At 42.3% G+C, this 16,021-nt stretch overlaps 1 protein-coding gene across 1 annotated transcript; it reads left to right on the forward strand.

Moving 5' to 3' along the window:
* Positions 1–1,396: 1,396 nt before the first annotated feature.
* On the forward strand, positions 1,397–14,453 carry NOP10 (NOP10 ribonucleoprotein). Its single transcript, XM_085611849.1, has 2 exons — positions 1,397–1,575; positions 14,000–14,453. The coding sequence occupies exons 1-2, from the start codon at positions 1,522–1,524 to the stop codon at positions 14,138–14,140; spliced, it is 195 nt and encodes a 64-aa protein (XP_085467975.1). The 5' UTR covers positions 1,397–1,521; the 3' UTR covers positions 14,141–14,453.
* The last annotated feature ends 1,568 nt before the right edge of the window (positions 14,454–16,021 follow it).

Consider the following 16,021-nt stretch of genomic DNA (forward strand, 5'->3'; position numbering starts at 1 on the left):
TTTGCCTTTGTTTACAGCCCCCCCCTCAGAGTGCGAGAGAGAAAATGGCGGCTGCCGCTTCCTGGTTTCGACCGATTCGAATGTTTACTTAGATGTAACAGCCAATCAGAATCGCGCTCGCGCACGCCACACTACGCGTACGGTAAGCTTACGGTAAGCGTACCGTAAGCTGGCTCAGATATATATATTGATTTAAAGGCTATTTTCTCAGAATCTACTGAACAGATTTACACCAAACCTACAAAAGGCACTTCCTTGACCTGAGGACTACCTCTCTGCCAAATTTCTAGTAATTCTGTTCAGCCGTTCGGGCTGTAGCCCTGTCTAAAGGTCCTATGGAAAAATGCATGGGAAAAACGCGTTTTGGGACCCCCCTTTTATCTCAGCCCCCGCTTGACGAATCCCCCCGAGACTTTCAGGGTAGGAGCGGAGCGTAGCGCCCCACCTATTTTGAGAAATTCGCGAGGATTCGTCGACCGGCGCCAAAGTTATTCAAAATAGAATGTTGCGGATTTCCTATGGAAACAGGGTCCTAACTATAACTACCTACTGGCGACCGCCAGTAGGTAATATATATATATATATATATATATATATATATATATATATATATATATATATATATATATATATATATATATATATATATATATATATATATTCCTAGCATGTCTATATTATATGCTCTAAAACAGCATTGTCATATATTTTGCTCAGCATAATTATTTAATTTCAAAGGACACAGGACTATGGATAAAAATTAATTTGGATTCCATTGGAATTAATTGAAGGAGAAGGCTTGTTGTCTGATCGCCCATACTGCTACAGTTAGCTGGGGAAATTGATTGAACTCGTAGGTGGAAAACTATAAACAAAACATGGGACTTGTAGAATGAAAAAATTGAAATAGGACACAAATTGAAACAATATACTTATTTAGAGTATGTGGTCCGTGGGCTGCGCTGTCGCCTCTGGTGCAGGAAACCAGAGTTCGAGCCTCGAGATCGCGTCCACATCCTGTGGTTCTGGGCAAATCACTTAATCTCCCCGTTCCTGAATGTGTAATGTACATACGGTGCTTATGTAAAGCGCTCCAATACCTTCGGGTCGAATTCGCGCTATATAAATATGCCACAAAAAGAAATTACGGTTGCACTCATGTTATTCACTAAACAAATTAGGCTTTTAAAGTGAAATACAAAGAAAGAGGAAATCGTTATTTATCATATTCATTCGTCAAAAGTTATTTTTCAAGTTACAGCAAGGTTGGTAGAGTCTATGGAAACGACATGCAAAGAAGTAGTCAAAGATGGCCGTCCCCTTTACTTCCTCCAAGTCCAAGCTCGGGCAGAAAGCGGAGCATGCAAAATACATTTAAGCGTTTGGTAACCAAACCGGAACTGACGCCATAGAGTGACGGATGTGCACTGAAACGGAAAAGGCACTACACTAAACGCGTGTTAAAATACACGAGCGCCAGAACCGGAGAGAGTAAACACTCGCAGCGGAAGAGCCGGCGTAATGTTCTTGCAATTCTACTTGAACGAGAGTGGGGAGAGAGTTTATACCCTGAAGGTGAGTTAAGGGGATGATGTGGAGAAGATGGGGTCCGTCGGTTTAAACTTCCGACTTTGGTGCTGGAAACCAGAGTTCGAGCCTCGAGGTCGCGTCCACATCCTGTGATTCTGGGCAAATCACTTAATCTCCCCGTTCCTGAATGTGTAATGTAAATACGGTGCTTATGTAAAGCGCTCCAATACCTTCGGGTCGAGTTCGCGCTATATAAATATGCCCCCCCAAAAAAGTTAAGCATAACACGGCTCGTCGTTCAGAGCTTAACTTCTTGGCAAAGGGAATAGTAAGACGTTTATTTCCATATGTCTGTTTTACCCTACTCAGTTGATTCTAGTCATTTAGCGCACTGCAGGGATGGGTAGCGTTGCGGTGGCTTCATTAGGGTTGAGGTAGTATACAACTGTTTGGGGTGAGGGGTCAGAATATGGAACTATATGGATCTTTGCCGGTTTATATAGCGCGAACTTGATCCGAAATGATTGGGGCGCTTTGCATGAGCATCAGTTATGATACACAATGACACGTTCATTTTGGGTAGGCACGGGAGATTAAGTGATTTGCCAAGAATCACACAAGATGTTGAGCTGAGGCTCGAACCCAGTTTCCTCCAGCTCCAAAGTCGGCTACCCTGCTTGCCCGCCCAACAACAGTAGCCACCAGAGGAGTGTTACGTTGGGGCCTCACACATCCTGTTTGCTTTATATACTGTTGTATTCTGTACTACTCTGTATCTTCTTTCTCCCTGCTGCTCAGCCTGTGTGTGTGTGATGTAATCGGAATGTTCATGAATGCATGGTTTGAATGAGTGGTCAGTTTGAGTGACTGGGGCTGAGCAGCAGGACGCTGCTCCCGGTGTGGCCTTCTTTACCATTCTTCTCATAATGAATAAACCTACCTGTCATTTCTTATCAGTGGTAGCTGATGATTTTGAAAATTATGAAATGTGATATCCCAAAATGTTGCGGGCAAGTAAGCCAGGCTACATTGAGGTGGATTTAGAGATGAGGGGTAACGCCAGAGTTTTTTGAATTTTTTTTTTTTGTATTACACCAAATAATATATTTTGAAGCTAAATTTTCAACCAATGCAATGAAAAATTGCACTTCTTTAAAGTAGGTGAACTGGTTTATATGTTTAGTTATAAATGCGCAATAAGCAGGGGTTAGTGAACTAAGCCACTTTGTAAAATGTAATAAAAATCGAATAAAAAAAAATTAAACAAAAAACTGTGTCCAAATGATCTTATGTCATATGTGAAAGTAGTTCCCTGAATATAAGGAGTGGAAGGATACAGGTTATTAATCAAAAGGATAGTAAAGAAGCTGTCCAGCAGGACAGGGACCACCAACACAATAAGAGTAAAGAAAGCCATTGATCATTGAAAATGTAGTGTTGCATTTCACGTGCAGATGTTTGAACTCGAGTGATAATGGGCAATCATTCTTTTCTCTAAAACAGTGGAGCTTGCTCAAAACGTGAATGCCCACCATAATGAGCACCTCAGTAGGTGTCTGCCCAATTTCATTGTAACACCTGCAATCCCCACCCCTCCTGTGGTCAAATTATTTGGCTGCATTGCAGCCACTAAACACCACTTCTGGCACCTCTGTTCCCATGCCGAGCCAAGAGTCTGGTGCACTTTCACAAGCCCCAGCTCATCAGCTAAAAGATTGTTGAGCTCGAACCCAGTGCTACACAGAAGTTTGCTCCCATGTATTAGTTCCGTGCTACATGCATTTTTTTTTTATTATTCGCTGCTGTAGAAATTATAGACACGGCTTGTTCAGCCTATTCACTGAGACTACATTGCACTTCCTCAGTTGATTCTGAAGTCAGTCTGGGTCTTGTAAAACTCATTTTGAGTGGTCAGTATTAGGATTCCAATATCTTTTGAGGATTTGTCACAGGATTGTTAGTGGTACACTTAATCAAGATTGTCAGCTCCTTCTTCATTAATACTGAGAGGACTGCTACTATGTTTGTCCATGCTAATCATCCTACATTCTACGGATGGTAACATGGTCAACTATTATGGTTTTGGACTGAAAACATTGTATGATAAGGGTTGGCTCTAAACAAACCAGCATTGGCAAAGCCACTTGACCTAACCTTTGGGACCTACTGGCTGTGCCAATAGTTTATAGGGATGATGTACAGCATCCTCGGTGCAGTGCAGCATGGCTATTGAAGAATTAATAAAAAACAGCCTACATCATTTTGTAGGCGTGTGGCTTAAAAATGGCAGTGTTTTTGTCTTCTTATTTACCGATTCGAGTTGATATAGACGTAAAATAATTGCAAACTCAGATGAGTCGACCAGCACACTCACCCCATCACTCAACTTCACCTTCTGGTTTGACCTTCACCCTCAAAACCTTTTGCTACTAAGCGCCAACTAAACTCTTGCCTAACTTCGAGACTACGGCTGAAATAAACCTAGCATTTTCGTAACAGTGGCATTTAGGTGCATAGCAAGGATTACATTGTAGTCGTAGTATCTTGTTGCCCCAATCTCAGGCAAGGGGAACATCTTCTCATGTTTGCTTTATCCTGAAGCCAGTTTACAAGAAAATGTTGTGATAAAGTAAACGTATAAACCACAAACAATTTCCCAAATGTGTCAAGGCGCTGATACCAGCTAGTCTTTGGAAGGATGAGAGACAAGATATAGGCCCGAGCACCCAGATGAAGAGATAAAACGCCAAATTTTTAAGGCCTTGCGAAAAGGAACGTGAGCTTGAAGACTGGAGATGGAATAAGGAAGAGAGTTCAAAATCTTGGATGCGGCCAACAAATAGGCTCTGCGTCCTCATCTCGATTTTACGAATTCCGGAATAGTTCAAAGAATGCTGCTTGAGGGTCGCAGCAGTCTGTGCCGGGGGAAATCGTTGGAACATGGGTTTAATCCCTCTGTACCCAAAATTATGGAGAGCCTTGTGAACTATACACCAAGCCTTAAAAATGATTGGTTCGTTAACAGGCAGCCAGCGAAGTTTCAGAATCCCCGCCAAGACTGATTGGAATTTGGAAACCTTAAGGAACAGTCCAGCTGCTGCGTTTTGGGCCAACTGCAGTAATATTCGGGTACAGAAACTGCAGTAGCCTAACCTGGAAATAAGTGCCAAAGCCACTTGTTTATGTGCTGTAAAGGGGATATAGGGAAATACATTTCTAAGGGACTTCATACTCCAAGGAGCAGTCAAAAACATCCGGTGGACCTGCAGGTTGAACAATAAACTTTTATCGACCATTACTCTGAGGTTTTTAGCGGAGTCAGTTGGAGTGGGTAGAACCCCCAGCCTGTCTGGCCACCACAAGTGGGTGCATATGGATGGTTGCCTGCCAAAGATCAAGACATCTATCTTGTCTCTCCAAGTCTTTTTTCCATCCATGTAGCAACAGCCTGCATACAATTTTTAAAATTGGTAGCGATGGTCTTTGTGTCCTTAGAGAGATACAATCATTTGTGTGTCATCAGCATATGACCGCGCTTGCAGCCCAATGGATCTTACTAGTTTTCCCAGCGGGGAGACATACATGTTGAATAATGTAAGGCTCAGAGAGGAGCTGATTGGTTTAAGTTCCGGGTACAAGTTTTAGTCCCTGCCAGAATCTGTCTCCATAAATTTGTTTGCCACAGACAGCACAATAAGTCCTGTCATTGCAAACAGTAATCTTTCTTTGAGGATTGACAAGCATCCCCTCCCCACACCTTGTTACCATAATATAAATGCCACGATTCCTAGGCACAACAGGAAAACCCTTACAGCAGGAACAATAGAGAAACAGCAATTGCACCTTCCCTGAGCATGACCTATACCACTGACCCTCTTGCCAACACAATCTATCTTTTGACTTTCTTTTTAGCGCTCTTTATCTGGTTACTTGGGGGTGATAATAAAGATGGATAGTGTTACCTCATCCCCATGTTGATGAGACCAGTGGCAGATAAGACTCACAAAGTTTAATATAGGCAGAGTCAAGATTATTTCCATAATTTTTTGATCAGCCTTGCAACGCTGGTTTAATTTTAGTGAAGTTGTGGTTTGTGTAATGTTTTGCCCTTTTATTGTGCCATGCCACGTTTAGTCTTTGTAGCTAGTTTCTCGGTCAAAAGCTTGCTCAAAAAAGCAGCGTTTTATTTGGGACAGAGGGGATGCAATGTAATTCACACTGGGTGGAAATGATTGCTACTCTGTAAAGAGAAGCTTTTTTAGGTGTCCTTGCAAATTCGGGCTACACCAGAGACGCTGTTTGCAAAGCAGCAGGTATTTTAAGATGACACTTTTTTCCAGATCTCATGCTTTTGAGTTCTACAGTCTCATAGCAAAACCCTTTCAATCAAGACTATATTTGCATTTAGTAAATGCATAAAAGTGCAAGTAATTATCTCAGTACCAATTGATCGATTAATATTTCAAAAGTTACAAATTAATTTTATGCATTTTTCTTTTAAAATATCAAAGTTTACACGAATCCACATTTCTAAAACTAGCAGCTATTCATTGAGAGGAATATTTACAATAATCAATTAACGATGGCATAATCCTTACGTAGGCATTTCCTTTTTCTTTGACAATTTCTACTTAGCGTATTTAATATCTAGCAGCAGTTCAATTAAAAGAAATATTAAAAATTGACGATGCTTAGTGGAAATTATCACATAAAACAACACCCCTGTCTGTAGATCTTCTCCTAGTCTGAAGGACTGAGCATAAAAAGCTCGCTAACCTGAAACAAATATAGGGGGTTTCCAAGAAATGAATAACTGTAAAAGCTGAGGAGTAAGAGTATAGGCTCTTTTTTTTTTTTTTATCAGAGGGAGGATGCGGTGATTCCTTCCCGTCTTATAAAAGCCTCAAAAGAATAAACCGTGTGGCATTGTTTGGGTAGAAAAACAAAGTGATACGTTGTTAATTAATGTTCAAGAGCTGGGTATCCTGCTATGAGGGGGAAAACTTTTAACCTCATCCTTGTTTAAAGATATCGGTGCATGTTGTTAGTCACCATCATGACCTGTGCGCACTCTGGGCAGCGTGTGGTTGTGTATAACTGTGACTTTGCTTTGGTAAGCCTCTTTTAGCTTATTCTTAGCAAAAGACATGCATTCATTGGGTGATGTGTACAAGAAAGCCAAACCCAGATCTGTAAAAGACTTCCTAACATAAACAAGCCAAGGGATACTATTGGCTCAGTCAAAATTAATTGTATCTTTAATAACAGCTTGGTTCAGCCCAACCGAGTCCTTTTTCCATATGCGCAGCCATAAGAGTATCTGGCCAGTTTGACTGCATCAATTATGAAAGGGAGGCTTAGTTCATTGTGAGCGATCAGATTTGAACAGCCTGGATTAACTGAGTGCAGCTTTTTAATGAACATATCCTCCACTTTCTGCAAAGCACCCACTTCAGCTTGTGAGAGCGTGGATGATGTGTTAATAGAGCTTCCAGTATTTTCCCCAGCTCGTCTGTCATGTGTATAATTCTTTAAATTATTGTTATAAAAATTGATCAAGAACAGATCAACTTTCCCAGGAGCTTCAGCCAAAATAACGTGAAAATGAGGTGAATTATTAATGACCTTCACCATTCCTAGGTTGATCGTGTTTGCAATAAGGATAAGTAAGCCCCCCTTGGATCTACCAGCTACTGACGGGACTGCTGTGGTAACATAGGAACGATAACCATTTACATACACAGGCTGTTCTGACCAAGTTTCCTGAAAGCAGATAATATCCAAAGACAGAAACACTTTATGCCAATTTAGATGATATTTTTTAATTTCGTATCCCGCTAAATTCCATGATAAAAACTTTCACTGCTGGGATCTTGTGAATGATGCACCATCAATGCCGTGGAGAGTGATAAAATATCATCAGTTGGTATGGGGGCGATGCTATTTAATGAATCAGGACCAGCCAACCAAGCCCTCTCTGCAAATACCAGTCCAGAAACCATTTGATCAGAAGTCAGTCAATCACAAGCCTCCATATCTTCCAACGTTGAGTACCTGTTAGATTAGGCAAGCTAAGCAGGAGCCTCCTGTGCAAGCTTGTAGCCAGGTCTCACTGAAGAGTAAACCCGAATAGCGCGTACTGATACAGGCCTGAAAAAGAAGCCAAGAGAAACTGCACCGATCTGAGAAAGGAAGGAGGGGGCAGTCGGTAAACTTCTTAATAGATCTCTCGTCAAGCATTCATTATCGAAATTTTAAATTACGCCCTTATTATTGTTTTTATATCAGACCCTATCCACTTTGTTCTTCTGGCCACTAACAAATGGTTTTGAATCAAGTACCCTTTGTCTTAATTTTGATTCAGCCAGTGTCGTGCCTTAGCCATCAGTTGAATTGAGGATTCTTTTAGATGTGGGCGCAGTAAAGGCACATTCACTAAGATTACAACGAAGGGGCAAGCAGCAGGAAGGAGATTCATGTGTTCTTGGTTTAGGCTATTTTGTACCTGCGTAGATGGTCTATTTTCCTTGGCCTCTGATCTTAATATATCTTGTAATTGTCCCTTATCCCTAGAGTCTTGTGTGGACATCTGCGGGAGACTGCACCTGGGAACAACACTTGTATGGTTAGCCCTACTGGGAGTCATCTCGTTAACTACACCAAGGTGACCCATAGGGATAGGAGGAAAATTAGCTTGTACACAGCATAGAGTAGTATTTTTACAATTAGTACTCAAATTAGGAGTTTCGCGGTTATTGTTTTTGGAGGTTGTGCAAGCTTCAGAGGTAACCATAGGTTGAAGCTGGACGCTAAAGGTGGCTGAATTAGCACCAGGGTCTACCACCGCTTGTTGTATCAAATTGGTCCAAGATAAACCTTGTAAAATACTATCTATATAATCTAAACTGGCATAAATAGGTTGCAAAAGTTGTTTAAAATTATCCAAGAGTGCAGCCCAGTTTGGGGGAGATGTAAAATCTGTGGGTTGCTGTCCATTCTTACAGGATGAACTCTGGCATGGCGACTTTTCTGATCTTTTTAGCTGGACATTTGGTTGTAATGTCGAGTTGCCTCTTTTACGTTTCCCATTTACAGAGGTGGGGGATATCGGTCTCCCTCTGTATGTAGTAACAAGATCTGAATATTCCGTGGGAGATCTAGCAATCGCCGGCGGTTCTATAAGGACAGCCCCGTCTGTAATAGTTTCACCCCCCTGTGTTGGATGAACAACTGAAGTGAAGAGATGTCCCACCCCTAAGCCCAGCAGGAGACTCCTTTCTGTGAGGGCAATTCCTTTCTCTAACACAGGGTCAGTTACCTCCTCAGTTGCTCAGGACTTTTTCTTTCCCATGGTAATTCAAGAGCTAGGGAACTTAGACTTTAGAGAGGGGGCCCATCCTGGCCTCCAACAGGCGTGGACGGACCCGCCCTTGGCCCGGGCTTCGCCTGTGCGTGTCCCTCGCTGCGGGAGCCCTGAGCAGCCTTTGAGCGCCTCCTGGGGCGAAAGAGGATCGTGGACGGCGCCTGCCACAATGCCAGGTGGGGACTATTGTCCCCCAAGAAAGTGCACCGTGCAACTAGCGATGAAGGGCAAAACTTAAATATTATATATAGTACAATACAGTTTTGCATGGCTCCTTATTAAGTCCTAGGTGCTTCCAAAGGACCACGATGTGGGCACAGGTTAGACCCAAAGCTGAAGACTAGTTCTAAATCACAAAGCGATATTGAGAATAAGAGGCACACCTTTTAATGCAAAAAAATTAGGATCTATGATTGTTTTTTGTGCTGAAGGCAGCAACAATACTGCACTCGGCAGAAAACACAAATACATGTGTAGACTTCCTGGACCACACAGTATTTTACTGAGTTAGAACGTACAGTGTTAATAAAATAGTTTTCCTAAGCATCCGTACAAGATAAAATTATAATTTATTTGTGGACTACATTTTCAATAGTATCTGGTAGATGAATACACACTGTCTGTATTTTGGTTGTAATTTTTTGGGATCACTTTTGTATCCAGGTACATTAAAATGACAAAATAAAAAATGCAGCCACAGAATGTTGCACAATTCACCTTTGCTTGCCCCATAATTCAGTCGTATCGCATACTTTGGTTCTCAATTGCCACATAATTCCAGTTGCCCTTAAGATAACTACAGAGCAGTTGCCCACATTGAGTGAGCTCCTTCTATAGAGATTTGTTGATCGTTTTAATTGACACCAATTCACAACATATAATGCATGTAAACCTATTCACATCATTCTTTTTATAATGAGCAAATACACGTTACATTTGAGATTCTAACAGTCATTGGTTAGGACTTTTTGCATGTTCCTATGTAGCAATGTCCACCTAGTCCGAAGTAAATCCCCAAACGACCCTCTCCTTCCCAAGTAGGTGAGAGAACAACCAAAAGGAGGGAGCATCAGGAGGCAACAATACATCATTCAGTGACCATCAGCAAACCAACATTGCAACATTTTATATTGAAGAATAGCAATGATGCTTTCCATCAACCCTTCTTCATACAGCCGTAAGACTCAAACATGGCTATTCTAGGACTTTTCATTCTGTTTGGGTACATTAAGTCGGGGGAATTGCAAGCTGCTAAATTGGCTCCGTTATAGGCATTGATGACATTCAAGTGGCATCCCCATGCAGCACATATATGACAAATGATGTAGATAATAGATTCCAAGGGTGTGGAATCTTAATAAAATATCTACTTGTCCATGGAGCAGGTTGCTTCATAAATCTACTTGTCCTGTAACCAAATCCACTTGCCCCTTTGGTGTCATGTAGTACATCGACAAATTATGGCAGCAATCTCATTATATAAGAGCTCTGATATAGCCTCTCATTGCAGGGCTCATACCATAGTAGTGTCTGAATTCTTGCAACCCCCCTATGTTGCCACGTTTCTGCAGGTCCACATACTGGGGCTGAAGGTACTGGTACGCAATAGTTACATGGTTAGAATGCCATTTTGAGTCTGTGCAAACCTACTAACTTGCATGTTTTAAGGGCTTTCAACTACTCTTCTCTAATCTGTTCCCATAATGAGAAATTTTAGAAATTTACTCCTGACAATGGCAGACATAAACCTTCTTACAGAGGTGGGGAAAAAAGTGGTTGGAGGGAAAGGGAACTTGCAAACTCAGATTTTCGCATGAGCAAATCTACACGAGCATATTTGCTCATGCTAAAATGCAGTTCACAAATATTTTCTATGAGTACTATTTCTTGCGCTACTTCTGTAAATTCTTGGGAATTCACGAAAGCCGTATAGGTGCACTTAATGCAAGGACATATACCATGGGTGCACTTTTTTTCCATAACACATTTTTATTGCTTTTAAACACACAGTGGCCAAAAGGCTGAATATATTAATCATGTCACATATGAACAGGTCAAACAAAACATTTAAACCCAGGCCAGATTCACTGTTTTTGTATGAGTCAATCTTGGGGTAGCTTTGATGTTCTATAAAGATGGCGCGCACAGGTCACGTCGTGGGGTACCCTGTTAAAAGCATAAAGTCTATGATATCTGAAATCGAAGGCTGATCTGCGAGTGTTAATTTCCGGTACTCAGCCTATGATTTCCATAATCGTGCAATGTCTCTTTTGGCTAGAGTGAGACCCGGCCAAATTAAGTGACGTTTGTATCTGTTGCCCCCAATCTCTTCAGTTACGTTAAGCAAGGTCAATTTTGGAGCTCTGGGGAGTACCCACCCGGCATAACCTGTAGGAGTGCATGCACAATGGTGTTCCGGCCTGTGAGCGTGCACTGAAGTTATCTGGGGACCGTTAAGGCAGTCCTGGGCCCGGGTTGCCGCCTAGACAGCCTTGTGGGTTCTCTGCCCACAGCTGCTGGGCCATGCCGGCCCGCCTCCAGGCAGTGCTGAGCCGACAGGGATCTCCGCTTGACGAGACTAGGTGGAACCCGGGGCGCCAAAGGCACTCAGCGTCAATACGTCTCAGCCGGTCCCAGCCAGCATATCAGGCCGTGCGGGAACCGTAGCTCCTACTCTCCTCCTGCTGCCGATTTTGTCCTCCAGCAACGACTGCCAGTTCTCCCGCGGGCCGCAGCTAGAGACCCCCACCCCCGCAGGCAGCGCCTCGTCGGATTGCAATGGCGACCGCGACACAGGAGACGGGCTTACTCGGGAATCAGCGGCGTGCCTCGGATGTTCCACGATGTCAGCCTGTAAATTGAGAGCGTTTGGTGGTGTCGCAGGGGAGGATTGTGGAGGACAATTGAAGTGGGCTGCCTGGTTAGAACGCGTCCGCCATTTCGGACTGCTTGGCCAAGCCCCCATGGGTGCACTTTTGTGGCTTTTTAAAATAATTTGGCCCCTAATTTGGTCTGGTGTTGACCGTGACCGTTTGTGTTTATTAAATTACGGTCTCTCGCTCTCTGTATTGGCTGGCTCTCTGTATTGGCTGGCTGTCACTCACTGTGTAGTGAGTGACAGCATTCTGCTCTTTCACAAGGAGCATATCGGCACACAAAGTAGTTTTGTTCAGTGCCAGTAACTAATTTGGCTGTGTATGCTTTTTGAGACCCACGTTTTTTGTTGTTGCTTTTGCCAATGTTTGTTATCATGGTTAAGGCACAGCAGCTCCCTCACCAATAAGGTTTTAAAAAAATCCATGCCAAAACAAGTCACCCGTTGACTGGCCGCCAATTTCAGACCACCTGACTTTGCCAATGCTTGTTTATTTTTGTTCCCAATAATCTTATTGAAACTGGTTAAACTGATTTTCCATTATGAATATTTTTGGGAAATACTAGCATGCATCAAAACATGTTACTAAATGGTGCTGCAAATAAATGGTACCTGAAATTTTACAGTAGTTTTGCAAAATGTTTTTTTCCTGCACTCACTTTTTAATGAACATTTTATTTTGAAAGCGAAGAATCCTCAATCTTGCTGTCAAGCTTCTGCAAAAATTTGCATCAAGTCGAGCGCATTCTGGGAGCATTATGCGTAGCCTCATATTGATAAACTTTGAAAACGTGTACACATTTTTATACTGGAAACACGGTCAGTAGTGCAGTTGAAGCTTACATTTACTTGAAGCGCTCACCCTAATATTAAAAGCTTTCAATTAATGAACCATAAGTACAAGTTTGAACAGCAGTAACATATGGGCAAAAATATTGTCTTCAACTGCAGACAGTGCCCTTCCTTGATCCATAATGTGGTACTGCAAACTGGCAGTCAGTGTTTGTGATGCAAGGGGCTGGGCCTTCTTGTCCCAAGGACAAAACATGAAAACTGGTTGCTCTTGACCTCAAACAATATGTCCGGGGTATTGGGCTATAGGAATCCCACATACCTGAAATCCACTTTTGCAAAACAAAAATAAAATAATACACAATTCCTGTAGTGTGGGACTGGCTCTAATGTTCTGGGGAGAAGCATTTAATTGATCATGTCCAAGAATGTGTGCCTTTTTGTTCTGCAATCAAGTACGCAGGCCAAAAGAGTACTGTGCACCCTAGATGTTAGGAGAGAAGTCATGTATTTCTTACAAAAGTAAGTAGAAGATCTGAATAATTTTTATATCCCATACTGCAAAAGGACTTGGTTAGCAAAATGGATAGTCCAAACAATACAGTTGTGCTGCTCATTAGCAGTTAAAGACGTAGTAGGGCAACCAAAGGCAACTCTAAATTGTAAAAGGGTTGCAGTAGCATATATTGATAATGTCACACTACAAGACGTGCAAGGCAGCCACTTAGTCATCAACACAAACGTTTACCAAACATTATTGCGTAGCTGTACAATGAAGGGGCAAGACATTATTGAGTCAAAGTGGGTTTAAGTAAACTATTTGCTAACAACCACACTTTAAACCCCTCCTCCTCTGAGAATTAATACTATTATATAATCGATGCACAGAAAGAGAACCTAGAAGAGCTTCACGCTGGAGAAGAAATGGGTTACCAGCAGAAAGATTTGCTGTTTGGCGCTCCTCTACCATCACATGTGGCAATCCCACCTCCCCAGTAAAGGAGGGGAGTTGATGCAAAAAAGGTAGATGGTCGAATAATGTATAGCATGTGACTGTAGAGGAAGATGGGTACGTAACTATTTTGTTTTTCCAGTGACTGGAGGCTGTGCCTCGATTATTAAAGGTAATTGTCAAAACAAAATGTAAGCACTCTCACAACTTAAAGGAAACCATGCATGTAGATTAAAGGTTGCATTTCAAATACAAATCTGGGCATGAATAAAGACTGCCTTCTTTTCCTAGTTTGGTTTCTTTGATTCCCTCATTTTCACCAAGGTCTGATATACCCACTCCTTGGTCTGACCTCGCTACTAACACTGAAATGTCCTGTAATACTGTTTATGTCCCCTCCACTCTTTTTTTAAAATGTACCTTAGTTATGGAAGTGCTTTTGAGCTGGTTCATTGTAAACCTTTTTGTTTTTTATCTTTCTCCTTAGAAAACGGACCCAAATGGGAGTCCAACCTCTTCTGCCCATCCAGCTCGCTTTTCGCCTGATGACAAGTACTCTCGCCAACGCGTGGCCATCAAAAAACGATTTGGTCTACTCCTGACCCAACAACCAAGGCCTATTCTTTGAGACGTATGATGGAGTCTGTCCCAGTGCATCGTGTCCCATCTCTTTCCGATGACTGCAAACTTTCACCATCACGATTTCCGGATATTTTCTTGTTGCCTGTTTATATTGCTGTTTTTCCTTCTTTGGGGATTTTGCAAATACTTTACCGTTTCTCAGCAACATTCCCCAGGATTCCAGAAACTTAGCCATCCACATTGCCAAATTGGATGTGAAGCAGTCCGTATAACTTGCAGTTGGATCTCTAGTGTCTTTTCTCTGTTAGCATTAGAACTCTTAATTCTAATTTCTTTTAATAAATATGCTTTATTTTCCAGCCTGGCATTTTCTTATTTTCTGAAATTTACACACCTTCTTGTATGCCGTGGAATACGACCATTTTGGAGCCTCTTGAAGCAACGGTCTAGTGGCCTACTGAGATGTTACCTACACTTGGGTGGGTTATCATACAAGACAAATGTTTTGCTCATTTTCGGTTTGGTCCTATTCTTTCCAATGGTGCCACTGGGATTATATTGGTGATCTGATGTGACCTCCTGTATTTCCAGTTGTATATTGCTTACGTTAGGTGGTGTGTAGATTGGAAAGAAAATTTGATTAATGACTATTGATTTCAGACTATGCAAAATTCAAATGCAGACCAATTATGTTGTGTTAAATAGTTTGAAAGCATTACCCTAGCCAAAGTGGTGTGGCCAAGCACAATTAGTCTTGTATGTTGAATAACCAAACGGTTTACTTCTTAGCATATTGTTTAAGCTCCTGAGGTTGCCCTAGAATTATTCCCTCGTACTTTCTTCGCTTGTGTTTAAAAAAAAAAAAAAAAAAAAAAATTGTTCAGACTTGTTTTTAATTTTTTTTTTAGATATGGTCATATGTGTGGCTGTAGCTACACAAGCATACTCTTGCCATTTAGTGTTTGGCTCAGACATTACAAAGTGTTTTTCTTCGAAAAGAGTCCTAGGATGTGCTGGGACTCCGCTACTCCACAATGCACATGGGCAACAAATATACCTAAGGCCTGACTGAGCCACAGGGAGGAAGAGGCAAAATGGAAGAAGAGACTTGTTGCCTCTACGGGTTAAATCGGCTGACAGCAAGGACCTAGCCCAGGAGTTTGCCCGATATTACTGTGCGTTTTGTAAGGCGCTGATACATGCTGATTACCAGGAATCTGAGCGATTCCTAGGAGCACTGGGCCACCCGACTCAGTCGCAGAATGACGCTGAGATGCTAGGCAGTGACCTAATGCTTGAGGAGTTCTGGGAGGCACTGACTGCAATGCAGTGTGGGTAAACACCAGGACCCAATCGACTGCCAGTTGATTTGTTCAAGAGAGTGGCTGTGCTGGTGGGCCCACACTTATTCAATGTTCGAAGAAACGCATACGCAGGGACAGCTATTGACTGACCTTCGGTATGCATTAATTACTTTAATATACAGTTAGGGGTAGCCAACAAAAGACTGTCTTGCCGCCCAATCTTCCTTAATGGTGAGACTAAATTACTAGCAGCCACATTGACTGGCAGGCTCGATAAAGTCATCATAGTGCTCATTCATTACAACCAGAACAGGTTCATGCTCCACAGGTCTGCCTGACAGAATCTGAAGCAGCTGTATAAATGGCTCGCTGCAGTGAAGGAAGCAAGAACTTCACTGGCCGTAGTGTCCACTGATGCTGAAAAAGCATTGGGTTCAATCCACTGGACATATTTAGCCCTTCTCCTGAAGCACTTTGGATTTGAACCCTGCTTTCGCAGTTGGGTATCCCTGCTCTACACAGAGTCCACGGCAGTGGTACAAGTGAACGGAGAGGTATCTGAGCTTCCGATTGGAGCAAACAGCCAGACAGGGATGCCCTCTTTCCTCTCTCTTCTTAGCCTG

Source organism: Triturus cristatus, chromosome 6 (genome assembly GCF_964204655.1).
Source record: "Triturus cristatus chromosome 6, aTriCri1.1, whole genome shotgun sequence".
Classification (NCBI taxonomy): Eukaryota; Metazoa; Chordata; class Amphibia; order Caudata; family Salamandridae; genus Triturus; species Triturus cristatus.